The sequence below is a fragment of the Oncorhynchus keta genome, unplaced genomic scaffold (assembly GCF_023373465.1).
Source record: "Oncorhynchus keta strain PuntledgeMale-10-30-2019 unplaced genomic scaffold, Oket_V2 Un_contig_16491_pilon_pilon, whole genome shotgun sequence".
Lineage (NCBI taxonomy): Eukaryota > Metazoa > Chordata > Actinopteri > Salmoniformes > Salmonidae > Oncorhynchus > Oncorhynchus keta.
Window position 1 is genome coordinate 11812 of NW_026279944.1, and position 27510 is coordinate 39321.

The 27510-nt window shown below is 43.1% G+C and overlaps 1 protein-coding gene across 1 annotated transcript in view; it reads right to left on the reverse strand.

The window, feature by feature from the left end:
* Window positions 1–2433: 2433 nt before the first annotated feature.
* The window catches only part of LOC118378659 (protein eyes shut homolog), a gene marked incomplete at its 3' end in the record, with an annotated part of 51582 nt that continues 26505 nt past the window's right edge, over window positions 2434–27510 (reverse strand). Inside the window, exons 2-11 of the mRNA XM_052502873.1 lie at window positions 25326–25497; window positions 24784–24862; window positions 23634–23833; window positions 19379–19503; window positions 15312–15436; window positions 14352–14568; window positions 3708–3820; window positions 3264–3422; window positions 3103–3210; window positions 2434–2628 (exon numbers count right to left, since the gene is read on the reverse strand). Coding sequence (XP_052358833.1) covers window positions 2434–2628; window positions 3103–3210; window positions 3264–3422; window positions 3708–3820; window positions 14352–14568; window positions 15312–15436; window positions 19379–19503; window positions 23634–23833; window positions 24784–24862; window positions 25326–25497 — 1493 coding nt within the window. The remainder of the gene's footprint in view (window positions 2629–3102; window positions 3211–3263; window positions 3423–3707; window positions 3821–14351; window positions 14569–15311; window positions 15437–19378; window positions 19504–23633; window positions 23834–24783; window positions 24863–25325; window positions 25498–27510) is intronic.

Genomic DNA, 27510 nt, shown 5'->3' on the forward strand with positions numbered 1-27510 from the left:
AAATAAGCTCTCCACAATGAATTTCAATAGAAAACTTAAAATAGACAAGATCCTGCAACCATGGAGAGGTAAATACCTGTCTATGTATTAAAAAATTGCCCTGATTAACTCCTTAGTCATATCTCTGTTCACTCAGTTACTTATGGCAATGTCTGATCCTGATGATTCGCTTTTCAAATCATTTGAGCCAAAAAACAGACAAAAATAAAACGTGCATATCTATATAATTAATATGAATTGGGTGGGTTGAGATCATTAAATATAAAAGCACTAAACCTCTCTCTAAAAGCTTCATTCATTCAAAAGTTTTATTTGAACCCTAAATGGTTCTCAAGTAGATTTTTGATGTACCGATTCCATGGTACAGGCTGTATGAGTTGATATATACAGTGGGGCAAAAAAGTATTTAGTCAGCCACCAATTGTGCATGTTCTCCCACTTAAAAAGATGAGAGAGGCCTGTAATTTGCATCATAGGTACACTTTAACTATGACAGACAAAATGAGAAGAAAAAAATCCAGAAGATCACATTGTAGGATTTTTAATGAATTTATTTGCAAATTATGGTGGAAAATAAGTATTTGGTCAATAACGAAAGTTTATCTCAATACTTTGTTATATACCTTTTGTTGGCAATGACAGAGGTCAAATGTTTTCTGTAAGTCTTCACAAGGTTTTCACATACTGTTGCTGGTATTTTGGCCCATTCCTCCATGCAGATCTCCTCTAGAGCAGTGATGTTTTGGGGCTGTTGCTGAGCAACACAGACTTTCAACTCCCTCCAAAGATTTTCTTTGGGGTTGAGATCTGGAGACTGGCTAGGCCACTCCAGGACCTTGAAATGCTTCTTACGAAGCCACTCCTTCATTGCCCGGGCGGTGTGTTTGGGATCATTGTCATGCTGCACAGCATAGTTGAAAGATATGTGTTGCGTAGAAACCCGAAGTGGGTGGCCAGCAGAGATAGATGGGATGGGCTGAGAGAAGCTGAGGGTTGGGATGTGGAATTGGAGACAAGTGAGAGTGGAGTTTCTGTGTGGGAGATAGAATGATGGTCAAAGATAAAAGTATAAAAAATAAAAAATAACATCATAAAAAGTCAGTTTGCATGACACTGAGGGGCATTGTTTTTACAACTAATGCCGGTTTGCCTGAGGCTGATGCCATGCAGGTGTGTTGTACACATGCATATACACACTCTCATTCAAATAAACACATACAAGAACACACACATACATGTAATAGTGCCAGACATGCACAAAAACATATAAAGTAGGCATTGCTGTTATGATTTCAGTTGTTCTTGATGTCCTTTGTTTTAAATATATATATTTTTTTGCATGTTTTCTTCTGTTGTTTGCTGTTTTCTTCTGTCTTTTCCTTTTTTCTCTTTAGTTCATTCTCTTGGATGTTGGTGCATGGGGGTTCTTGGGGGTGGGGAACGTCATTGACCCTGGATGCTTCTGTGTGTCACTCTGAAAATGGGAGTTTTCCTGGAATTCATTGTTTGTTTGTTTTTTCTTCTTGGGGGGGGGGACTGTGGGAGGGGTCTCGAATGGTTGAGGGACAGCTATTGGGGGACTGTGGGGGGATCTTGGAGGGTTCGAGTTCGGGTTCACGTTTTTTTGGCGGCCTGGTGGTAGATTTGTCAACGTGCCCTTGAGCAGGACATTGACCCTGGCTGCTTCTGTGTGTCGCTCTGAATGGGAGTCTGTTGGATGACTGGTATGATGTAGTTGTTGAATGGGAGTCTGTTGGATGACTGGTCTGATGTAGTTGTTGAATGGGAGTCTGTTAGATGACTGGTCTGATGTAGTTGTTGAATGGGAGTCTGTTAGATGACTGGTCTGATGTAGTTGTTGGATGACTGGTATGATGTAGTTGTTGAGCGGCTTCACTGCAAGTATTGTATGTTTCAGATATTCAATAAATCAAATAGTTTTTTAATTTAGCATACACAGGAGGATCAAATTACAGGGAAAATAGAGGTCCGAATAGAAGTGTGTCAAAAAGAATAACAATACCTCACAATGATGGGGTGCAAAGAAATAAACTAAATAGTGTGTGATAATGACATACAGGTGTGTGAACAGGTGATCAGAATTCAGGTGATTGGGATCTGGAGAGTGAGCTGCGTTCGGGGGTGTGTTTGAGAGTGTGAGCTGGAAAGTGGGCTGGAAAGTGAGCTGTCAGTGCAGGTTGTCAGTCCAGTTCAAGTGTTCAGCAGTCTGATGGCTTGTAGATAGAAAATGTCTCTGATCCTGTTGGTATCAGACCTCATGCTCCGATACTGTCTGCCTGGCGGTAAGGGAGAGAACAGTTTGTGGCTGGAGTGTGTTGGGTCCTTGATGATGCTGCAGGACTTCCTCACCAAGTAGATGTCCTAGATGGGTGGGAGCACGGTCCCAGTGATGTACTGCGCTGTCTTCCCCACCCGCTGGAGTGCCACGGTCCCAGTGATGTACTGCGCTTTCTTCCCCACCCGCTGGAGTGCCACGGTCCCAGTCATGTACTGCGCTGTCTTCCCCACCCGCTGGAGGGCCACGGTCCCAGTGATGTACTGCGCTGTCTTCCCCACCCGCTGGAGTGCCACGGTCCCAGTGATGTACTGGGCCGTCTTCACCACCCGCTAGATGGCCATGGTCCCAGTGATGTACTGGGCCGTCTTCACCACCCGCCGGAGGGCCACGGTCCCAGTGATGTACTGGGCCGTCTTCACCACCCGCCGGAGGGCCACGGTCCCAGTGATGTACTGGGCCGTCTTCACCACCCGCCGGAGGGCCACGGTCCCAGTGATGTACTGGGCCGTCTTCACCACCCGCCGGAGGGCCATGGTCCCAGTGTTGTACTGGGCCGTCTTCACCACCCGCTAGATGGCCACAGTCCCAGTGATGTACTGGGCCGTCTTCACCACCCGCTAGATGGCCACGGTCCCAGTGATGTACTGGGCCGTCTTCACCACCCGCTAGATGGCCACGGTCCCAGTGATGTACTGGGCCGTCTTCACCACCCGCCGGAGGGCCACGGTCCCAGTGTTGTACTGGGCCGTCTTCACCACCCGCCGGAGGGCCACGGTCCCAGTGTTGTACTGGGCCGTCTTCACCACCCGCCGGAGGGCCTTGCGGTTGTAGATGGAGCAATTCCCATACCAGGCCATGATGCATCCGGTCAGGACACTCTCGATGGTGCAGCGGCAGTATTTGGAGAGGACCTGGGGTGGCGAGCCACATTTCTTCAGCCGCCTTAGTAGAGACGCTGATGTGCCCTCTTGACAAGAGTGGTGGTGGTGTTGGTCCACGTCAGGACTACAACGGTGGTGTCGTCGGCAAACATGATGATGGAGTTGGCGTCGTGCAAAGCCACACAGTCGTAGGTGAACAGGGAGTACAACAGAGGGCTGAGGAAACACCCCTGGGGTGGCCTCTGTGTTAAGAGTCAGTGTGGTGGAGGTGTTGTGCTCTGGTATCCAGACCCAGGGCTCTGAGCTTGGTGTCGAGCCTGGAGGGAAAAATAGTGTTGAATGCTGAACTGTAGTCTATGAACAGCATTCTCACATAGGGGTTCCTGTTGTCCAGATGTGTTAGAGCAAATTGGAAGGGTCCAGTGTGCCTGGCATGCTGGCCTTGATGTGGGCCATGACCAACTTCTCAAAGCACTTTATGATGACCGGGTTGAGTGCAACGGGCGATAGTCATTTGGGCATTTCACTTTATTTGTCTTGGGCACAGGGACGATGGTGGTCTCCTTGAAGCAGGAGGGACCTACAGCCTGGGATAGGGACATGTTGAAGATGTCCGAGAAGACGCCTGCCAGCACACACTCTGGAGGACACGGCCAGGGATGCCATCTGGGCCTGCCTCTTTGTGACTATTCACTCATTTGAGAGTTTTCCTCACGACTCTCTCTCCCTCTCCTTCTCTTTCTCTCTCATTCTCTCTCATTACAAGAGAACCATCTCTCTCTCTGTAAACCATGTACATATGGTCTAATATGACATTACCAGAGAACCATCTCTCTCTCTGTAAACCATGTACATATGGTCTAATATGACATTACCAGAGAACCATCTCTCTCTCTGTAAACCATGTACATATGGTCTAATATGACATTACCAGAGAACCATCTCTCTCTCTGTAAACCATGTACATATGGTCTAATATGACATTACCAGAGATTTAACAACATTAGAGAGTTATTGTTTCAAGCGTTCAAAGTAACTGATGTACATCGGTCCAATTTGGCCAGATCTGTAGTAGAGCATTAGTTTGTGTGTTTGAGTGTGTGTTTGTGTTTGAGTGTGTGTTTGTGTGTGTTTGAGTGTGTGTTTGTGTGTTTGTGTGTGTGTTGTGTGTGTGTGTGTGTGTGTGTGTGTGTGTGTGTGTGTGTGTGTGTGTGTGTGTGTGTGTGTGTGTGTGTGTGTGTGTGTGTGTGTGTGTGCATCAAATCAAACTGTATTTGTCACATGCGCCGAATACAACAAGTGTAGACCTTACCGTGAAATGCTTACTTACAAGCCCTTAACCAACAGTGCAGTTCAGTTAGAAAATAGAGTTAAGAAAATACTTACCAATTAAGAAATATGCATTTGTGTGTATGAGTGTGTGTGTGTGTGTGTGTGTGTGTGCATGCACGTGTGCATTTGTGTATGTGTATGTGCTTGCAAATGTATGCATTTGTGTGTGTGTGCTTGCAAATGTATGCATTTGTGTGCTTGCAAATGTATGCATGTGTGTGTGTGTGTGTGTGTGTGTGTGTGTGTGTGTGTGTGTGTGTGTGTGTGTGTGTGTGTGTGTGTGTGTGTGTGTGTGTGTGTGTGTGTGTGTGTGTGTGTGTGTGTGTGTGTGTGTGTGTGTGTGTGTGTGTGTGTGTCTGTTTGCCAGTTACAAAAACACAGAGAACATGAACCAACTGCTGGGATGACAAATAGAGACAGGGATATTTGTATGCAGCCAGGCCCCAACTCATGAATATTCATGAACTGCCGATGACACATACACGACTCTGTGACTTGCGAGTAAGGTTACGCAACAGCCAACAGACTATATAAAACGGTCAAACACACACCCAATTAGCAGAACTGTCAAAACAACACATTAAAACACAAACTCATTTAGTTAACCCTGAACAGGAACAACCTGATGGCATTTACAGAACAATAAGCAACTAAGCTGTCGAGGTGAAAAAATAAAACAAGTATACAAAATGATATACTGTTTCCATTGTCCGATTGTCCTCACACAGGGAAACACACAACCCATAGATAACCAAGACGAAGGAACATTTTACATTCTAGTCATTTAGCAGACTCTCTTATCCAGAGCGACTGCATACTTGTCCAACACAGGATTTGAACCCACATCCCTGGCGTTGCAAGCACCATGCTCTAACAACTGATCTGGAATCAAGGAACCAAGGAAGTGTGTTCTATGAATCACCTGTCTCTCTTTGACTGAAGTCTGAAGGGTTTTATACAGCTGCTATTACATCAGTACCTCAGGATTCTAAGATTCTGTAATCACCATTTTTTTTTTTTACAAAAATCAACGTTTCTCTTCATATTACGCAAGCCTTTGCAAAATTTACCAATCACCGTACGCGTACCACATAAAACAGTCAAATCACTGCACTTGAAAAGTAGGGATCGCAATTTTAACCAATTACCACACTTTTACCTCATAAAATGGTTCAATCAAGGCACACGCAACAAAGGTTTTTCCCCACCAGCGCATTGTCATGACAACTTGGACCAAAATCATGGACGTAGAAACAGAGCACAATAAACAGAGTAGGCTAGCTCTCCCTGTTACTGTAAACCGGTTCATAGAACACAGTTTACAGTACGTCATTTCATCTCTGTTAGTGTAAACCAGTTCATAGAACACAGCTTACAGTATGTCATTTCATCCCTGTTACTGTAAACCAGTTCATAGAACACAGCTTACAGTATGTCATTTCATCCCTGTTACTGTAAACCAGTTCATACAACACAGTTTACAGTATGTCATTTCATCCCTGTTACTGTAAACCAGTTCATGGAACACAGCTTACAGTATGTCATTTCATCCCTGTTACTGTAAACCAGTTCATACAACACAGTTTACAGTATGTCATTTCATCCATGTTACTGTAAACCAGTTCATAGAACACAGCTTACAGTATGTCATTTCATCCCTGTTACTGTAAACCAGTTCATACAACACAGTTTACAGTATGTCATTTCATCCCTGTTACTGTAAACCAGTTCATAGAACACAGCTTACAGTATGTCATTTCATCCCTGTTACTGTAAACCAGTTCATAGAACACAGCTTACAGTATGTCATTTCATCCCTGTTACTGTAAACCAGTTCATAGAACACAGCTTACAGTATGTCATTTCATCCCTGTCAAACGTGGAAGCCATTGATAACAGGTCTGGGCTGTGACGATCATTATTGAGGTGTATCTGCTGTAAGCTTTCCTTCTCCTCCAGGATTGGTGTGCGGATTTTAAGGTGCCCATCATCTTCCACTATATTGAGTTCAACACTCTCTATCTCACATACTGTAGAGACCATAAACAAAGCCATTGGCTGCATCCCAATGAAATTGTTGCCAGCAGAGCTGGCTAGGCTGTTTTCATGTTATCCAATCATCGGCCAGAGCGTCAGGTGTGCACTCCGAGAGTGAAACGAGATGGGTGGGGCTTAAGAGGGTGTGAACGATGCTGAATGGGTGAAGACAAAGAAGAGCTCTTCACTAGACACCAAAACATTTAAAGGCCATTTTCTCAAAAGTGAGTTTACAAGTTGATCAACATCAAAAGGAGAATAACTTTCCCATTGTTCCTCAAATGTAATGTATGATATACCATTTTGTAGCTCTGAGTCTCTACTTTTACTCAATGTAAAAAATACCATTTCAAATGTTGCTACTTAAAGACTGAATCCAGGTGGTGGGTGACATATTGTGCACTACTCCATATAATAACCGGGTATTTACTATATTCCATATAATAACCAGGTTATTTACTATATACCATATAATAACCAGGTTATTTACTATATTACATATAATAACCGGGTTATTTACTATATTCCATATAATAACCAGGTTATTTACTATATACCATATAATAACCGGGTTATTTACTATATTACATACAATAACCGGGTTATTTACTATATTCCATATAATAACCAGGTTATTTACTATATACCATATAATAACCGGGTTATTTACTATATTCCATATAATAACCAGGTTATTTACTATATACCATATAATAACCAGGTTATTTACTATATTCCATATAATAACCAGGTTATTTACTATATTACATACAATAACCGGGTTATTTACTATATTACATACAATAACCAGGTTATTTACTATATACCATATAATAACTGGGTTATTTACTATATTCCATATAATACCTGGCTTATTTACTATATTCCATATATGGGGCGTTCCACGAAATTAGTTCCTTTTAAGTAGAAATTGTTTACAAATATTGAATTTTAAAATGGCACATGAAGTGCCATTTAATATAGATCACGTGGAGAATTCAATACATCAGAATTTTTATATGGATAAAGACTTGTTAGTGACTAAATTCAGCATTTTCTGTGCATCCTTCATGACTTCTAGGAAGATGTGAACACACTTAACCCCAGCATTTCTCCAAGTTTCCCCATCAATGTAAAGCCCTAGTTATGTTGTTGTTTTGACAGTCATTTCTGAAGATGATTATTTATTTATTGTTATTAGTGATTCATTTTCAGGTCAACCCTGTTACCTGAACTGAACTCTTGTTTTAAATACAGTGAAAATATTCCTTTTTAAATATATTTTATAAAAGCAGGTGAGTTGATTCTGCAGTTTTTTTTTTGCCATTTTCTGGTGTTTTGTGGTGGAAAAATGAGTAGATTGATCATAGTCGACCATGTTACCCACAGATAGACAGGCCAGAAATGGGCTCCCGAGTGGCGCAGTGGTCTAAGACACTGTATCTCAGTGCAAGAGACGTCACTGCAGTACCTGGTTCCTGGCTGCATCGCATCCGGACCTTATTGGGAGTCCCATAGGGCGGCGCACGATTGGCCCTGCATTGTCTGGGTTTGGCCGGGGTATGCCATCATTGTAAAAAATACGTTGTTCTTAACTGACTTGAGTAGTTAAATAAAAAAATTCAATGTTTGAACAATTTACTTTATTTTTTGTGAAGCTTGAATTCAATTGCCCTTCTCTGTTGCACACAACAAGCTTCCATTTCAAGGGGATTCATGGCTGATTTAATGTGAACTCGTCAACACTGTTATGGGCAACCATTGTACAGGATGAGAACAAGTGAATTACGTTTCGACGTCAAGCTGACATCTTCCTCAAGTGTTTTTTATTAAGTTGAACTTGTGACAGAATTGTCAACAAGTTTTACTACTCAAAAGGCACCTAATTGGTCCATATAGTACACTTTGTAGAGGATAGGGTATGACTTGGGAGGCAGCCATAGAGTCCCTTTAGAAAACTCTGTTTGCTATACAGGATCCTCATTGATCCTCATCCTACAACGCTACAGTACATCAGGTTTGTATACACTATTGTCCAGGGACAGAAAGTACAGTCGACCTTGACCAGGCAGGAGATTAAACTATTGTTAACTTTCCTTGCTTCCAATGTCTCATATATGGTGATAAGAGAATACATTACAATTATTTTCCTCAATGTTTCAAATCCACATAAAACGGAGTATACACTAAACATACAAAGGTATGTGGACACCCCTTCAAATGAGTGGATTCGGCAATTTCAGCCACACCCGTTGCTGACAGGTGTATAAAATCGTGCACACAGCCATTAAATCTCTATAAACAAACATTAGCAGTAGAACTTACTGAAGAGCTGCGTGACCTTCAACGTGGCACCATCATTGGATGTCAGTTTGTCAAAATTTTGCCCTGCTAGAGCTGCTCCAGTCAACTGTAAGTGCTGTTTTTGTGAAGTGGAAATGTCTAGGAGCAACAACGGCTCAGCCGCGAAGTGGTAGGCCACATAAGCTCACAGAACGGGACCGCCAAGTGCTGAAGTGCGTGGCGGGTAAAAATGGTCCTTGGTTGCAACAAATCAAATGTATTTATAAAGCCCTTCGTACATTGGCTGATATCCCAAAGTGCTGTACAGAAACCCAGCCTAAAACCCCAAACAGCAAGCAATGCAGGTGTTGCAACACTCACTACCGAGTTCCAAACTGCCTCTGGAAGCATGCAAGCACAAGAACTGTTCGTCGGGAGCTTCATGAAATGGGTTTCCATGGCCGAGCAGCCACTCACAAGCCTAAGATCACCATGTGCAATGCCAAGCGTAGCCTGGAGTGGTGTAAAGCTCGCCACCATTGGACTGTGGAACAGTGGAAAAGCGTTCTCTGGAGTGATGATTCACACTTCACCTTCTGGCAGCCCGACGGAACGAATCTGGGTTTGGCGGATTGCAGGAGAATGCTACCTGCCCGAATGCATAGTACCAACTGTAAAGTTTGGTGGAGGAGGAATAATGGTCTGGGGCTGGTTTTCATGGTTCGGGCTAGGCCCCTTAGTTCCAGTGAAGGGAAATCTTAACGTGACAGCATACAATGACATTCTAGATGATTCTGTGCTTCCAACTTTGAGCCACCAGTTTGGGAAAGGCCCTTTTCTGTTTCAGCTTGACAATGCCCTCGTGCACGAAGCGAGGTCCATACAGAAATGGTTTGTCAAGATAGTTGTGGAAGAACTTGACTGGTCTGCACAGAGCCCTGACCGTAACCCCATAGAACACCATTGAGATTAATTGGAATGCCGACTGTGAGCCAGGCCTAATCACCCAACATCAGTGCCCAACCTCACTAATGCTCGTGGCTGAATGGAAGCAAGTCCCGGCAGTAATGTTTCAACATCTAGTGGAAAGCCTTGCCAGAAGAGTGGAGGCTGTTATAGCAGCAAAGGGGGGACCAACTCCATATTAATGACCAGGATTTTGGAATGAGATGTTTGACGAGCAGGTATCCACATATCCACATAATATGCAGTTGGTCATGTAGTGTATGTGTGATATGAACATGTGTCACGTTTTTCATGTGGTGAAGGAGAGTCGGACCAAACTGCAGCGTGTATATTGCGATCCATGTTTAATCACACAACGTAAACACGAATAAACACAAACACTACAAAACAATAAACGAAACGAAAACCGAAAACAGCCTATACTAACACAGCACAAGGACATCAAGACACTAAGGACAATCACCCACAATACAACCAAAGAATATGGCTGTCTAAATATGGTTCCTAAATATGGTTCCCAATCAGAGACAACGATAAACACCTGCCTCTGATTGAGAAACACTTCAGACAGCCATAGACTAACCTAGAACACCCCACTAAGCTACAATCCAACTATCTACACACCACATACAAAAACCCATGTCACACCCTGGCCTGACCAAATACATGAAGAAAAACACAAAATACTACGACCAGGGCGTGACAACATGTAACGAAAACACATTTATTTCCTCACTGTTTAAAATTCACATGCTTGCTTTCAATGTATGTCATGGAGGTATACGAGACAAATAAAAGTGTCCATTTTTCTTCCTCTATTTGGTAAATGTTTGATAGAACTGAGTAGACCTATGTGGTTAACTAGTAGCTGATTATTCTAAGGTTCCATTCGGAGGTGCCAAGGAGTGCTGCAGACTGCAGAAGGACTCTGAGTCTATTTGCAGCAGCACCAAGGGCACTGGGGCTGTTTAGATAGTGACCTAGTTTAGATATATTCATGAGTTTCTCAAACCTCTAACACAACATATTTATTTCGATTCTATCTCGGTGAGGAAGCGCATTACTGTCTAATATCATCATACTTGTAATATGGAGTTGAGTTTGTTTGGCATATTATTTTTTGTTGTCAGTATTGCATTTTTAATGAATTGATTTGCAGATTAGTTTATTTGTGCTTTCTTTCTTTTTGATTAAATCAGAGGGTGCTACATGTGCTGGTGTTAGGACATTATGACACTGGTGTTATGGTATTATAACACTGGTGTTATGACATTATGACATTGGTGTTACGACATTATGACACTGGTGTTATGACCTTCTGAGACTGGTGTTACGACATTATGACACTGGTGTTACGACATTATAAAACTGGTGTTATGACATTATGACATTGGTGTTACGACATTATGACACTGGTGTTACGACATTATGACACTGGTGTTACGACATTATAAAACTGGTGTTATGACATTATGACATTGGTGTTACGACATTATGACACTGGTGTTATGACCTTCTGAGACTGGTGTTATGACATTATGACACTGGTGTTACGACATTATGACATTGGTGTTATGACATTATGACACTGGTGTTATGACATTATGGCATTGGTGTTACGACATTATGATACTGGTGGTATAACCTCATGAGACTGGTGTTATAACACTGGTGTTATGACATTATGACACTGGTGTTATGACATTATAAAAGTGGTGTTTTGACATTGGCGTAATAAAATAACCCATTTTGACCCAACTGGTATTTATATGACTGCGATCTCATGGTTGACCTACTGTTAATAAGACATGGAGAGGTCGTTTAGTGTTAGCAACACACTCTACCAGGATACACTTCCACACTCCATCCCCCAGGTGGAGGCACCAACCAAGTCAAGGACTGTGCCCTGCCAGGAGGCCTTGATAAGCACGTCATCAGGTGACGGGTCAGTCAGTGTCCCAGCTGGCAAGAGGTGAAGCTGCTGGTTTATTTGGTGACCATGAGGCCACGAGGTTGAGATTTGAATCTTTAGTTCAGGCAAGCCTCTTTTGTTTCTTCTGTGTACGTGTTTATTTTGGTCATCTTTAGAACAAATAAACTAATCTGCTTGGAATGGCTGATCAAGAGGTCATGACAGAGTTGACCCTGGACCAGGGTAAGGTTGCTGTCCCCTGGATACACACATACCATAACAGAGTTGACCCTGGACCAGGGTAAGGTTGCTGTCCCCTGGATACATACATACCATAACAGAGTTGACCCTGGACCAGGGTAAGGTTGCTGTCCCCTGGATACACACATACCATAACAGAGTTGACCCTGGACCAGGGTAAGGTTGCTGTCCCCTGGATACATACATACCATAACAGAGTTGACCCTGGACCAGGGTAAGGTTGCTGTCCCCTGGATACACACATACCATAACAGAGTTGACCCTGGACCAGGGTAAGGTTGCTGTCCCCTGGATACACACATACCATAACAGAGTTGACCCTGGACCAGGGTAAAGTTGCTGTCCCCTGGATAAATACATACCATAACAGAGTTGACCCTGGACCAGGGTAAAGTTGCTGTCCCCTGGATACACACATACCATAACAGAGTTGACCCTGGACCAGGGTAAGGTTGCTGTCCCCTGGATACATACATACCATAACAGAGTTGACCCTGGACCAGGGTAAGGTTGCTGTCCCCTGGATACACACATACCATAACAGAGTTGACCCTGGACCAGGGTAAGGTTGCTGTCCCCTGGATACACACATACCATAACAGAGTTGACCCTGGACCAGGGTAAGGTTGCTGTCCCCTGGATACATACATACCATAACAGAGTTGACCCTGGACCAGGGTAAGGTTGCTGTCCCCTGGATACATACATACCATAACAGAGTTGACCCTGGGCCAGGGTAAGGTTGCTGTCCCCTGGATACACACATACCATAACAGAGTTGACCCTGGACCAGGGTAAGGTTGCTGTCCCCTGGATACATACATACCATAACAGAGTTGACCCTGGACCAGGGTAAGGTTGCTGTCCCCTGGATACACACATACCATAACAGAGTTGACCCTGGACCAGGGTAAGGTTGCTGTCCCCTGGATACATACATACCATAACAGAGTTGACCCTGGACCAGGGTAAGGTTGCTGTCCCCTGGTTACATACATACCATAACAGAGTTGACCCTGGGCCAGGGTAAGGTTGCTGTCCCCTGGATACACACATACCATAACAGAGTTGACCCTGGACCAGGGTAAGGTTGCTGTCCCCTGGTTACATACATACCATAACAGAGTTGACCCTGGACCAGGGTACGGTTGCTGTCCCCTGGATACATACATACCATAACAGAGTTGACCCTGGACCAGGGTAAGGTTGCTGTCCCCTGGATACACACATACCATAACAGAGTTGACCCTGGACCAGGGTAAGGTTGCTGTCCCCTGGATACACACATACCATAACAGAGTTGACCCTGGACCAGGGTAAGGTTGCTGTCCCCTGGATACATACATACCATAACAGAGTTGACCCTGGGCCAGGGTAAGGTTGCTGTCCCCTGGATACATACATACCATAACAGAGTTGACCCTGGACCAGGGTAAGGTTGCTGTCCCCTGGATACATACATACCATAACAGAGTTGACCCTGGGCCAGGGTAAGGTTGCTGTCCCCTGGATACATACATACCATAACAGAGTTGACCCTGGACCAGGGTAAGGTTGCTGTCCCCTGGATACATACATACCATAACAGAGTTGACCCTGGACCAGGGTAAGGTTGCTGTCCCCTGGATACATACATACCATAACAGAGTTGACCCTGGGCCAGGGTAAGGTTGCTGTCCCCTGGTTACATACATTTAACACCTGGTTGCATACGCTTACTTGTCACATTAATGCACACATCCAATCAGGTTACAGAACCATTATGAAGCCCTAGACTTAGCCGAGTACAGTGTTAACAATAGGCCATCTAGTTGCTTCCGTAACACTATCAACACAAAATACCCTGCATTCATCACCTTTGCAGTACACTGGTGACAGTGGTGTGGTGAGCATGGAAACATATGTCCTTATATCATATCCCTATAACAGCACATACGATCACATACAGGCTGTGCTGAACCAACTATAACAGACGTTCAAAGATTGATCTATATACCTGTTGGTTGTTCAGCCTCCACTGGATTCACACTTTACGGCGACACTGGTGTTATGTCATTGGTGTTATAATATAACCAGAGTATGGTTGTGTGATCTAACAGCTGATCTTACGGTTGACCTGACCACAAAGTACTGACCCAACTGTTATATTGGGGCGGCAGGGTATCCTAGTGGTTAGAGCGTTGGACTAGTAACCGAAAGGTTGCAAGTTCGAATCCCTGAGCTGACAAGGTACAAATCTGTCATTCTGCCACTGAACAGGCAGTTAACCCACTGTTCCTAGGCCGTTATTGAAAATAAGAATTTGTTCTTAACTGACTTGCCTAGTTAAATAAAGGTTAAATTAAAATATGACTGTGGTCTTTACGATTGACCTCCATACCTGTTGGTTGTTCACTGTACGGTGACACTGGTGACATTGGTGATGTGGTGAGCAGGGATCCCCGAGGGGTTTGTGTCATAGAAGGCTCCCAGGGCACAGAGGACATGTCTCCCTCGATTGGCTGACAGCTGACCTCGTTGATACCATCAACACAGGAGGATCCTCCCGGACACGGCTGGAGCAGGCAGTCATCGTAATTGTGCTCACAGTTCCTCCCCTGTACATGTAAAACATGTTAGACTATAGAAATATAGATAAACATTAGTTGACCATAGAAATAGTCAAATATATAGACATTAGCTATCTAATCTAATTTGTTTATTTTATTAGTCGTTAGCATAATTCCATCTATGATGTGAGGTCATGGACAAAAGTAGGGCACTACACAGGGAATAGGGTTCAATTTGAGACACACATGGGCTTTGGTAAGGAGGACATTAGGATTCAGGCCACCTTAATAAGGGTGTAAATGATATGTAGCAGCAGGAGAGATGATCACAAATGCCTGCGGATGACATCTACAGTGGTGGAGACTGAACTAAATAACCTCTCTCTGAACATGGCCCAAATGGCACCCTATTGTCAATTGACACCCTGCGTAGTGCACTTCTGTTGACTCGGGCTCATAGGGCTCGGGTCAAAGGTAGTGTACTGTATAGGGAATAGGGTGCCAGATGGAACTGCCTTATCCTGCCCATGACTAGGAGGGTAAATATTTTGCCTCTGCCTTATCCTGCCATGACTAGGATGGTAAATATAATACCATCACATTCTGGGAGAAGAAAGAAGATGAAGAACATATTGAAAGAAATGCTAACATTTCAGATGTGGAGAAGAGCAAAGGAAAGAAGGGCGAGAGAGAGATTCACACAGAGATAGAGAAAGAGGGTGAGGCAACAGGGATGAAGGAGGATAGAGGGAAGGATGAAATAAGGGAAGAGTGTGCTGGGTAAGCCTCACCACAAATCCAGGACGACAGAAACAGGTGTAGCCGTAGCCAGGCTCGTTCTGGATGCACATCCCTTGGTTGCAGGGCTGCGGAAGGCACTCATTAATGTCCAACTCACAGTGAAGGCCTGTCCAACCTGCCAAGGAACAAAGCCCACAGACTGAGTACCGCAGTGTGGAGGGAGGTGGGATGTGTGTGTGTACTTGCAGTGCGGTGAGCCCTAGCTTCACTCACATCCACCACCCTCTTAAGAGAATATCAATCAGATTCCTTCGATTTGCTGCTTTGCTTCTTTTTTGGGGGCACACACACACACACACACACACACACACACACACACACACACACACACACACACACACACACACACACACACACACACACACACACACACACACACACACACACACACACGTTCATGTAGAGACAGGGAGATTAGGCTAGGTGTTTTGATGAGGCTATAGGCTTGGTGTTTTGATGAGGCTATAGGCTAGGTGTTTTAATGAGGCTATAGGCTAGGTGCTTTAATGAGGCTATAGCCTAGGTGTTTCGATTAGGCTATAGGCTAGGTGTGTTGATGAGGCTATAGTTGTGTTGATGAGGCTATGGGTGTTTTGTTGAGGCTATAGGCAAGGTGTTTTGATGAGGCTATAGGCTTGGTGTTTTGATGAGGCTATAGGCATGGTGTTTTGATGAGGCTATAGGCTAGGTATTTTGATGAGGCTATAGGCTAGGTGTTTTGATGAGGCTATAGGCTAGGTGTTTTGATGAGGCTGTAGACTAGGTGTTTTGATGAGGCTATAGGCTAGGTGTTTTGATGAGGCTGTAGACTAGGTGTTTTGATGAGGCTATAGGCTAGGTGTATTATTGAGGCTTTAGGCTAGGTGCTTTAATGACGCTATAGGCTAGGTGTTTTGATGAGGCTATAGACTAGGTGTTTTGATGAGGCTATAGGCTAGGTGTTTTGATGAGGCGATAGACTAGGTGTTTTGATGAGGATATAGGCTAGGTGTTTGGATGAGGCTATAGGCTAGGTGTTTTGATGAGGTTATAGACTACGTGTTTTGATGAGGCTATAGGCTAGGTGTTTTGATGAGGTTATAGACTAGGCGTTTTGATGACGCTATAGGCTAGGTGTTTTGATGAGGTTATAGACTAGACGTTTTGATGACGCTATAGGCTAGGTGTTTTGATGAGGTTATAGACTAGGTGTTTTGATGATGCTATAGGCTAGGTGTTTTGATCACGCTATAGGCTAGGTGTTTTGATGACGCTATAGGCTAGGCGTTTTGATGACGCTATAGGCTAGGCGTTTTGATGACGCTATAGGCTAGGTGTTTAGAAGGACATCAGCTATTACAAAAGCAGCAAGTCTTTTTTTAATCTAATAAGTAGATGCTGGTATTGTCTTGTAGGGCAATTGCATTTACGTGTTGTGTTTTACATATTAGTCTACTTAATCATTGCTGTTTGAACTGTCTGACTGCTCTGTACTTGTGACTGTCATTGTGGACTTGTGGATTAGTTTCAGGCCTATTTCTGTAACAGTCTTGCTAATTTGTGGGAGTGGTGTATTGTAAGGGACGTTTTCTTCACCTTTGCCAGGCAATCAGCAATCAGTGCTGGGAGGTGTGTCTTTCACCTCTGCTACGCAATTATTACTAGTACTTCTGTGTTTTTTCAGAGGCAGCTGTTGTAGGCTCGGCCCTAATTTATGTGCTCTCTGACACCTGGAGTTGGAAGACAGAGGACAATGCCAAATGACTAGTCAACCCTTCCCCCTTTGAGGGGCCAAAATATTCCTCCCTGTTACAGTATTCAGAGGACTGACTATCGAATGCTATAGAATAATACTGTCATGACTCTCCTGACCAGGTTACAGGAGACCACAAACCTACAGATTATCTCTCAACCCCAACAGAGGAGGAGAGATCTAGGGGTCTGAAGATGTGGGGGGTTTTATGACCCCTCACGCCCCTGGTAAATCTCAGGCCACAGACAAATTCCTTTGTCCTGTTACTGTGGAGAACCAGCCTCAGAACATTAAACATGAAATAAAGGGACTTTGGAACAATGGTTTCCGTCAGTCACAATGGTGGTCATGACGATAGATGGAATATGATAATGTATATCATTTCTGTTTTGTTATTAAAGGTTAATAGATGACGTTATTACGAAAACATTGTAATGTGAAGAGTTTTCCTAGTATATGTTTGATGTTTATACATTGTACGGAAAATATCCAAATCAAAGAGAATGTTTTGGGGAAGATGAAATGTTAAGTTAATGGTCTAAAATTGGATTTGAATAAAATCTAGACCATGCCTCATTAACTTGGTACGCCCAGAGAATAGTACGCCCACTTCTGACCCAAGGGTATAGAACCTGTGAGTATATAATTTACAGGAAGACTACGTGACCCAAGCTGCAGCCAAGGTCTAGAAGGTCAACGAACCCAAAACAAGTTTGAAGACAAAGAAATATTTTTCTTCCCAAGCTACGGATGAGAAGCTGTGTCTAAGCGGATGAATTCAAGTCGAACCACCTAGCCTCCATCTCCCATCGAATTGTGGTATCTAAAAGGTTTCATTCCTATGCTGTGAGCTCTGAGCTACAGAGCTGTCTGTCCTCAGAAGACCCCTTCCATAGCAAGGGTGAGGGAACAGACTCCTAAGCCAAAAGGACACTGACATGGGGACCACTGTAAACCTGACCACCAAGTATCGTTTGATTGGTCAAAAGTGGTTGGTTTTGGGTTGAAAGGTCACACCTTCATATGTTATAAATGGAATTAAATGCATTTGTTCTTTCTGTCTCTTATCCTGTATCCAGTCCATGGAGGAAGGCTGCATGATCAATTCTCATTTCTTAGGCTTCTAGGCCTCTGATCTAATAAGCATCTCCTTGTTAATGCTTTGTCCTCGTTAACCTTAGTGTCTATAGGCTTGGAATAATGCTTTATAATGCTTGTTAATAGTGTCTATAGGCTTGGAATAATGCTTTATAATAATGCTTTGCATAACCTTAGTGTCTATAGGTTAATGCTTTGTCCTGTACGTTAACCTTAGTGTCTATAGGCTTGGAATAATGCTTTATAATGCTTGTTAATGCTTTGTCCTGTACGTTAACCTTAGTGTCTATAGGCTTGGAATAATGCTTTATAATGCTTGTTAATGCTTTGTCCTGTACGTTAACCTTAGTGTCTATAGGCTTGGAATAATGCTTTATAATGCTTGTTAATGCTTTGTCCTGTACGTTAACCTTAGTGTCTATAGGCTTGGAATAATGCTTTATAATGCTTGTTAATGCTTTGATAAAGTTAATCTAGTGTCCATAGGTCCAGTGACTTATTGTAACCAATCTACATGTAACCAATCTACATTTACCTTACCTACTTAGTGTCTGCTTGGAATAAGCTTTATAATGCTTGTTAAGCGTACGTTAACCTTAGTGTCTATAGGCTTGGAATAACCAGGTGTCTATATTTCTTTATATAACATTAATATATAGGCACTGAGTGTACAAAACATTAATGCTTGTTAAACACCTGCTTCCTTGGAATAACTTTATAATTGAGCTGATCAGTCCATGTCCAGTGACTTATTGTAACCAATCTTAGTTGCAGTTAGAGCGTGTCCAGGGTATATTTCATATAACATTAATATATACACTGTACCTGAACACCTTCCCCTGAAGTGGCAGGGACTTAGCCATGAACCAGGTCATAGAATGAATTATAAACCGGGTAGTTAGAGCTCTGAATGCTGATTGGCTGAATGCTGTGGTATATCAGACAATATGCCATGGGTATGAAGCAAACTTACTTGTTTATGTTGGTAACCAGTTTATAATAGCAACAAGGCACATGGGGGGGTTTGTGGTACAGTACAGTATATGGCCAATATACTGTACCGCGGCTAAGGGCTGTATCCAGGCACTCCACGTTGCGTCGCGCTTAAGAACAGCCCTTAGCCGCGGTATAGTGGTCATATACCACACCTCCTTTTGGCCTTATTGCTTCATTATAACCGCCTTGTCATGCATTATAACTGTTACCAATCTTAGTTAATGTACTCACCTGCCCTGCAGTGGCAGAGGTATCCGTTAAGCAGGTCTCGGCAGATAGCCCCGTGGAGACATGGATCTGAACAGCATTCATTAACGTCCATCTCACAGAAGTCCCCTATGAAACCTGCTGGACACCTGGGAGAAGACAAGGATATCGCATAGAAGTCATTTAACATATCAAATCAAATCAAACTTTATTTGTCACATGCGCCGAATACAACAAGTGTAAACTTTACTGTGAAATGCTTACTTACAAGCCCTTAAACAACAGTGCAGTTCAAGAAGAAGAAAATATTTACCAAGCAGACTAAAATAAAAAGTAATAATAAAAAGTAACACAATAAAAATAACAATAATGAGGCAATATACAGGGGGCACCGGTACTGAGTCAGTGTGGAGGATATATACAGGGGGCACCGGTACTGAGTCAGTGTGGAGGATATATACAGGGGGCACCGGTACTGAGTCAGTGTGGAGGATATATACAGGGGGCACCGGTACTGAGTCAGTGTGGAGGATATATACAGGGGGCACCGGTACTGAGTCAGTGTGAAGGATATATACAGGGGGCACCGGTACTGAGTCAGTGTGCAGGGGTACAGGCAGGTTAGTGGAGGTCATCTGTACATGTAGGTGGGGGCGAAGTGACTATGCATAGGTAACAAACAAACAGTGAGTAGCAGCAGTGTACAAGAGGGGAGGGGGGGGGTCAATGTAAATTGTCCAGTGGTGATTTTATGAACTGTTCAGCCAGCAGTCTTATGGCTTGGGGTTAGAAGCTGTTGAGGAGCCTTTTGGTCCTCTGGTACCGCTTGCCGTGCAGTAGCAGAGAAAACAGTCTATAACTTGGGTGACTGGAGTCTCTGACAATTTTATGGGCTTTCCTCTGACACCGCCAATTATATAGGTCCTGGATGGCAGGAAGCTTATGGTCAGATGCTGAGCAGTTGCCATACCAGGCGGTTATTCTCTCATATAACACATATAACATGCAGGGCTATTGGACCAAGAAAGAGAGTGATGGAGTGCTGCATCAGATGATGAGTTGGACCGCAGAGTGAAGGGAAAGCAGATAACAAGTGCTCAGCATATGTGGGAACTCCTTTAAGACTGTTGCAGGTGAAGCTGGTTGAGAAAATGCCAAGAGTGTGCAAAGCAGGCATCGAGACATCTAGTTTCTGTTCAAGTGATCGTTAGACTGGGCAAAATTAGTGACCTAAGCGACTTTGAGCTTGGTATGATCGTCGATGCCAGGCATACCAGTTCCAGGCATACCAGTTCCAGGCATACCAGTTCCAGGCATACCAGTTCCAGGCATACCAGTTCCAGGCATACCAGTTCCAGGCATACCAGTTCCAGTATCTCAGAAACGGCCGGCCTCCTGGGCTTTTCATGCACGACAGAGTCTAGGGTTTACTGAGAATGGTGCCACAAACAAAAACCTTCCAGTCAGCGGCAGGCCTGTGGGCAAAAAAACAGCTTGTTGATGAGAGGTCAAAGGAGAATAACAAGAATGGTGCAAGCTAATAGGCGGGCCACATGCAGGCAAGTAAAGGCACAGTACAACAGTGGTGTGCAGAAAGACATCTCGGAATGCACAGCTCCTCAGTCTTTGTCACTGATGGGCTTTTGCAGCAGACGAACCCACCGGCTTCCACTCCTATCAGCTAAAAACAACAAGTATACAGAGCCAGATGCTGCATCATATTTTAAATCATTTGTAGAAAATACACTTTATTTCCCTGTCATGTAGCATTATGAACATCCTGTGTCACTTCACTTGGACTAAGAAAACAGACTTTATGACACTGTCAAGAAGCATTATGACCCTCATAATCATATAATCCAGATAGGCCTGTCACGTACATGTCCTTATGTCAGTAATCAGTCTAAAAGAGGGTGTCTTGTCCTGCTCCTGAAATCTGCTCCTACATTCATTCCAGTCACCAGAAACAGAGAACTGGGATAGGTGCATGGCCCGACATCAATGTTTGCACAATTACAATGATACTTTAATATGGTCCATTAAAAATTAAATATATAACATAAAGATACTGTTGACACGTAGGCTATGGTGTAATGGAATGTTTTGCTTTGTGGGTTTTAACACTCTTATGTAGGTGTCATAACCAGACATAAAATAACTCAATATATGTCATAACAGGTCTAAATATATGTATCATGACAGTGTTATGACCATATTATAACAGGTTATGACAAGTTGTGTCAACTGTTATGACACATTATGACATAGTTATGACGCTGGGTGTCAAGTAAAGTGTTACCATATTAAGTATAGCAGTGGCATATAAGTAGCATAAAACCGGTCTAGACTACTCTGCAGTATTGACAGTGATAGCTTGGGGGGGGAAAGCAGTTTTAATACACACAACATAAAGTAACAATCTCTAGAATGCATTCTCACCATCCAAGTCCTATTCATGTCCATGGGTATTATAATAATGTGGCTGAAATGCATTCGCATAGGACTCCTCAAATCTCTGGAGACACCAGCAGATTGAGAACGGACGTCTTACTTCAAGGAGACACTACCTGAGTCCCAAATGGAACCCTATTACCTACCTGTAAACAGTGCACTACTTGTGACCAGAGCCCCCTAGGGTTTTGGTCAAATAAAGTGCACCATAAAGGGAATAGGGTGCCGTTTGGAACAGAACCAACATCCAACCATTACCAAGCTAGGAAATGGAACTGCAATTTAAACTGTCTCCATGCTGCTTGTCCCCGAGGCTGGTCGAATTGCCATCAAATCCAGACATCACATTCAACCATCCAATCTGTTGCAATCCTGACACCACGCATAATATTGGATGGATCTCTATATACCAAATGGACTGTACTGCATGCAGTCTGTCACTGGTTACAACCTATAACATCCATGCTTGTATCCATTATCTAATGAGAAAGAGTGTTATATTCCCTCACGTAGTTTATGATTACAATACATTGTGTCATTTCGTGTTAAAGACACATTAGATTGACATGTGACTCGTCACCAAGGAAATGGAGACAACAGAACACACCTTCTTTTCTAAATCACTTTAACATATGGCATATACTGCATACCCATAAAAATGCAGCATTTGTTTAACCAAAAAGAAAACCTAGCATACGGAAAGTAAAGCATATGCACACAACTTCAGCATTCATTTCACAAAAAATAAACATTGAATTATAATTGAGTATACAGAGCCAGATGCTGCAGCATGACACCCAACTGTCCTCCAACTGTTGATAACAGACTAAACATTACTGCAGCAGGCAGGCAGCCCTTCTCTGTCTGCGTCCCAAATGTCTGTTCCCTTTACAGTGCACTACAGGACTCTGGTCAGAAGATGTAGGGACTAGGGTACTGTTTGGGATGCGGCCCTCTGTCTTTACACTAGACCACAGTGACTTACGGCCCTGAACCTGAGCATATGTGCTACAGCTAAGACAATGTAATTAACAGCAAGACGTCGAGGGGACCCACGCTGTGGAAAATCTACACCCTATTACTGCAGTGCAGTGTCTGGCTATATTCACAATGTGAAGGGAGGGAGGACGGCTCATAGTAATGGCTGGACTGGAATCAATGGAACGCTAACAAACACATGGAAACCATTGTGTTTGATGTGTTTAGTTTCATTAATTCCAGTCCAGTCATTACTATGAACAGTCCTCTGATTTAAAGTGAGACCAGACTCCACTGATTGAGCTAGACTTCATACATCACACAGGGGAGGGAGAGCGTGTTAATAGGAAATGACATGACACGGTTCTGTTGCTGTGGCAACCTGACATTAAACCAATCAGATGCATGTCAATCTGAGAGATGAGGGGGCAGCGTGACTTCAGTCTGATGGGAGGCGGTGGTTTAATTCAACTCATAATACAGAGACTGTGTCAAAACATGCAGATCATAACACTGGATAATGTTCTATTACTTCACTTACAGCCGACAGGTATCAGGCTTTGTAACTTGTTATACGCATGTATATATATATATATATATATATATATATATATATATATATAGGGTATGTCTTTATTATGAATTATTAAAATGAGTCCTTGGAGCAAAATCTGTGTATCCAAACAGGTAAATGTTTGAGGTGCTATAATACTGTAATATATTGGATTATTTGAAAAATATATATAAAAGAATCCAAGTTTCTACATGTACATATTATATACAGATATGTATATATTGATATGTATGTATTATACATACACATGACTACATGATGAATAGATTCACTGACCTGCAGGTGAAATTGGAGCCTTGGCCATCGAGACAAGTCCCTCCATTTAAACACAGGGTGACATTGGTGGGGGTTTCGAGACAGACGTCTATGTCAATGTCACAGTTCTTTCCAGTGTATCCATCCAGGCAGAAACATGCATATTTATCAATCAAGTCCACACAGGAGCCACCATTCAGACACGGACTGGAAGAACACTCCTGTAGATGGGGAAATAGCATCATGTAAAACACGAGACCTAGGGCCTGTATTTATAGTGTCTCAGAGTAGAAGTGCTGATGTAGGACCACTTTACTTTTGCCTTTTAAGATCATATTATTGATATTACATGATCCTAGATTAGCACTCCTACTATGAACGAAAACACTAACTATAAATATCCACAACTGCATGGTGGTTCTAACACAGCTATATAGATAAACAGAAATATCGTAAGAGAATGACTTGAATATGAAAATATAGGCCTGTATGAAAACGTGACTGTTAAAATGCGTAATTGACTATGTTGGATGATGAGTTAAAAGAGTATGTGCAGAATTGTAGATTAGAATGGGGTCTTTAAACCGAGACAATAAGAGCCTCTGATTGCACATTCCAGAGCAGAACCTCAGAGAGACATTCCGGCTGCCTTAGCATTCTATTCTATCAGCCCAGTGCTCTCTCTGGAGGCCTACTGAAGCTGGGCTGGGTATTAAAATCAATTAGGGATTAGGGTGAGGCGATTCCTTTTAATCAGGTATTTATACAATGCTTATATGATCATGTAGCTCAATTGACTTATGCTGTAGGAGAATCGATGTGGCTTGTGAATGGGGAAAGGAGATGAGACGGCACACTGGAGCAGCTTTGGTCTGATTAGAATAGAGACTAATCATCTGGATCTTCCTGGTTTGCATGTTTTGGAATGTTGTAGAATAACAGTCACTATTACAAAATGACACTATTTTATGTCCCTATAGTGAAATATAAGTCATAGGTCACTGTTAATTACAAATAACAAATTTGTCAGTTTGGCTGAAATATAACTACAATGTTTAGCGAAATGACACTATTTTAACATATTCTAATGAGACCATGTTATGTAATGATGATGACTCCCGTGTGCAGGATGGTCTTACCAGATACCCAACTATCACTCAGCTCAACTCACATCAATGTTCATTTCACATCTGGCACCAGTCCATCCCAATTCACACTGACAGTAATACACATCCACTCCATCAATGCACCTGGGAAGATAAGAGAGAAACATAACATAACAAAACAGGCCTATATAGCGTTGCCAAGTCCCAGGTCCCACTCTGGTCGAGGCCTCTAGTATATTAAAAGGCTAAACACTGAGAGAAGGCAAATATCTAAAATCACTATTTGCTTATCATGGGAATGTAAACTGAGGTAATTGAGGTCAAATGGACACATAGTAGGTACAAAGTGTGTACAGTACACAAGCCTTATTCCCCACTCTTATACATTACACACCATTACACACCACTACACACCATTACACACCATTACACACCATTTCTATCCTCCATTTCCACAACCATTTTCTTTTTTTCCCCCTTTAAAAAAAAAAACACTTTATTTGCAATTTTTCTAAACAACATACATCTCCTTCCCTGGACTGGCGTTTTATATTCAGCAGGAGAAGCACTAACAGTTTTACTGGTAATGAACACTTCCGTTGTTTACCTCCCGTGAAGACAGGGGCCCGACATGCATTCATCAAAGTTGGTTTCGCAATGGAAACCCATGAAGCCTCCAGCACATAAGCATTGGTATCGATTGGGACCATCCACGCAGCTCCCGCCGTTTTGGCACGGGGTCGACACACACTCGTCTACGCTCAGTTCACACCACGTCCCTGGGAATAAATTACATATACACTATTAACATAGAAAACACATATATATTATACCATACAGCACATACAGCACATTATACCATACAGCACATACAGCACATTATACCATACAGCACATACAGCACATTATACCATACAGCACATACAGCACATTATACCATACAGCACATACAGCACATTATACCATACAGCACATACAGCACATTATACCATACAGCACATACAGCACATTATACCATACAGCACATACAGCACATTATACCATACAGCACATTATACCATACAGCACATTATACCATACAGCACATACAGCACATTATACCATACAGCACATACAGCACATTATACCATACAGCACATACAGCACATTATACAGCACATTAACACCATACAGCACATTATACTCGATCATACAGGTGAAATTATACCATACAGCATTTATACATGCACCAGCATACAGCACATTATACCATACAGCACATACAGCACATTATACCATACAGCACATTATACCATACAGCACATTATACCATACAGCACATTATACCATACAGCACATTATACCATACAGCACATTATACCATACAGCACATACAGCACATTATACCATACAGCACATAGAATATGAACATGTACCAACACAATACATGTTTACTGTGAGTTCTCGATCATGGAAAGAGGTGAAATGGCTGGTTAAATCATTGATTTGAGTTTAGATGCACCTCAATACATTGAATCAATACAGGGTGAACACTCTCTCGCTTCAATGACTGTACTTGTAGCAGAAACAGTCAAGGTTTTTCAATAACGGCAATAAGACAGAAACGCAAGTGTAGGCGAAGAGAGATGACTGCTTCCATAAAGTTGTGTATGTTTGCATTGTGTAGTACGGCATACATTACATTATGTACGTTATATTTGTTGCATTAGGTTGCAGCATATACACTGGATAGACTGTGCAATATCTAATCCTGTGTTACATATTGTTGTTCAGCTCACAGTAAAGGTGGCACCAGTCACTGTATAACCACAGGTCTATAGGTGTTTTCACCCCTGCAATAATACATCTTCCTCCACACTGTTACCATCACCTGATCAGACAGTCAGAGGAACAGTCCTCATCACCTGATCAGACAGTCAGAGGAACAGTCCTCACCACCTGTCTTCACTTGGATGAATCTAATTGTGAAAACACATTATCACTGTCTAATACAGTTGCTGTCACGTGGAAATCCCGTTAACAACTGCACACAGCCATTCAGTACCACACCTGGGATCAAATACTATTTGAAATATTGTTAAATACATTATCTGTGCACGATAGTTATTTATTATTACGTGTTTTACTTTTCTATTATTTCTCTCCTGTCTTTCTCTCTGTATTGTTGGGATGGGCCTGTAAGTAAGTATTTTACTGTTCGTCCACCTGTTGTTAACAAAGCATGTGACAAATACGTTTTGATTTGATTGAGCTTGCCTGGCGCAACAAAACTAATATCATAACCGCAAAACTGCAAACCCTGCCCATCTGGCACTCCCAAACCCTGCCCATCCGGCACTCCCAAACCCTGCCCATCCGGCACTCCCGAACCCTGCCCATCCGGCACTCCCAAACCCTGCCCATCTGGCACTCCCAAACCCTGCCCATCTGGCACTCCCAAACCCTGCCCATCCGGCACTCCCAAACCCTGCCCATCCGGCACTCCCAAACCCTGCCCATCCGGCACTCCCAAACCCTGCCCATCCGGCACTCCCAAACCCTGCCCATCCGGCACTCCCAAACCCTGCCCATCTGGCACTCCCAAACCCTGCCCACCCGGCACTCCCAAACCCTGCCCATCCGGCACTTCCAAACCCTGCCCATCTGGCACTCCCAAACCCTGCCCATCTGGCACTCCCAAACCCTGCCCATCCGGCACTCCCAAACCCAGCCCATCCGGCACTCCCAAACCCAGCCCATCCGGCACTCCCAAACCCAGCCCATCCGGCACTCCCAAACCCTGCCCATCCGGC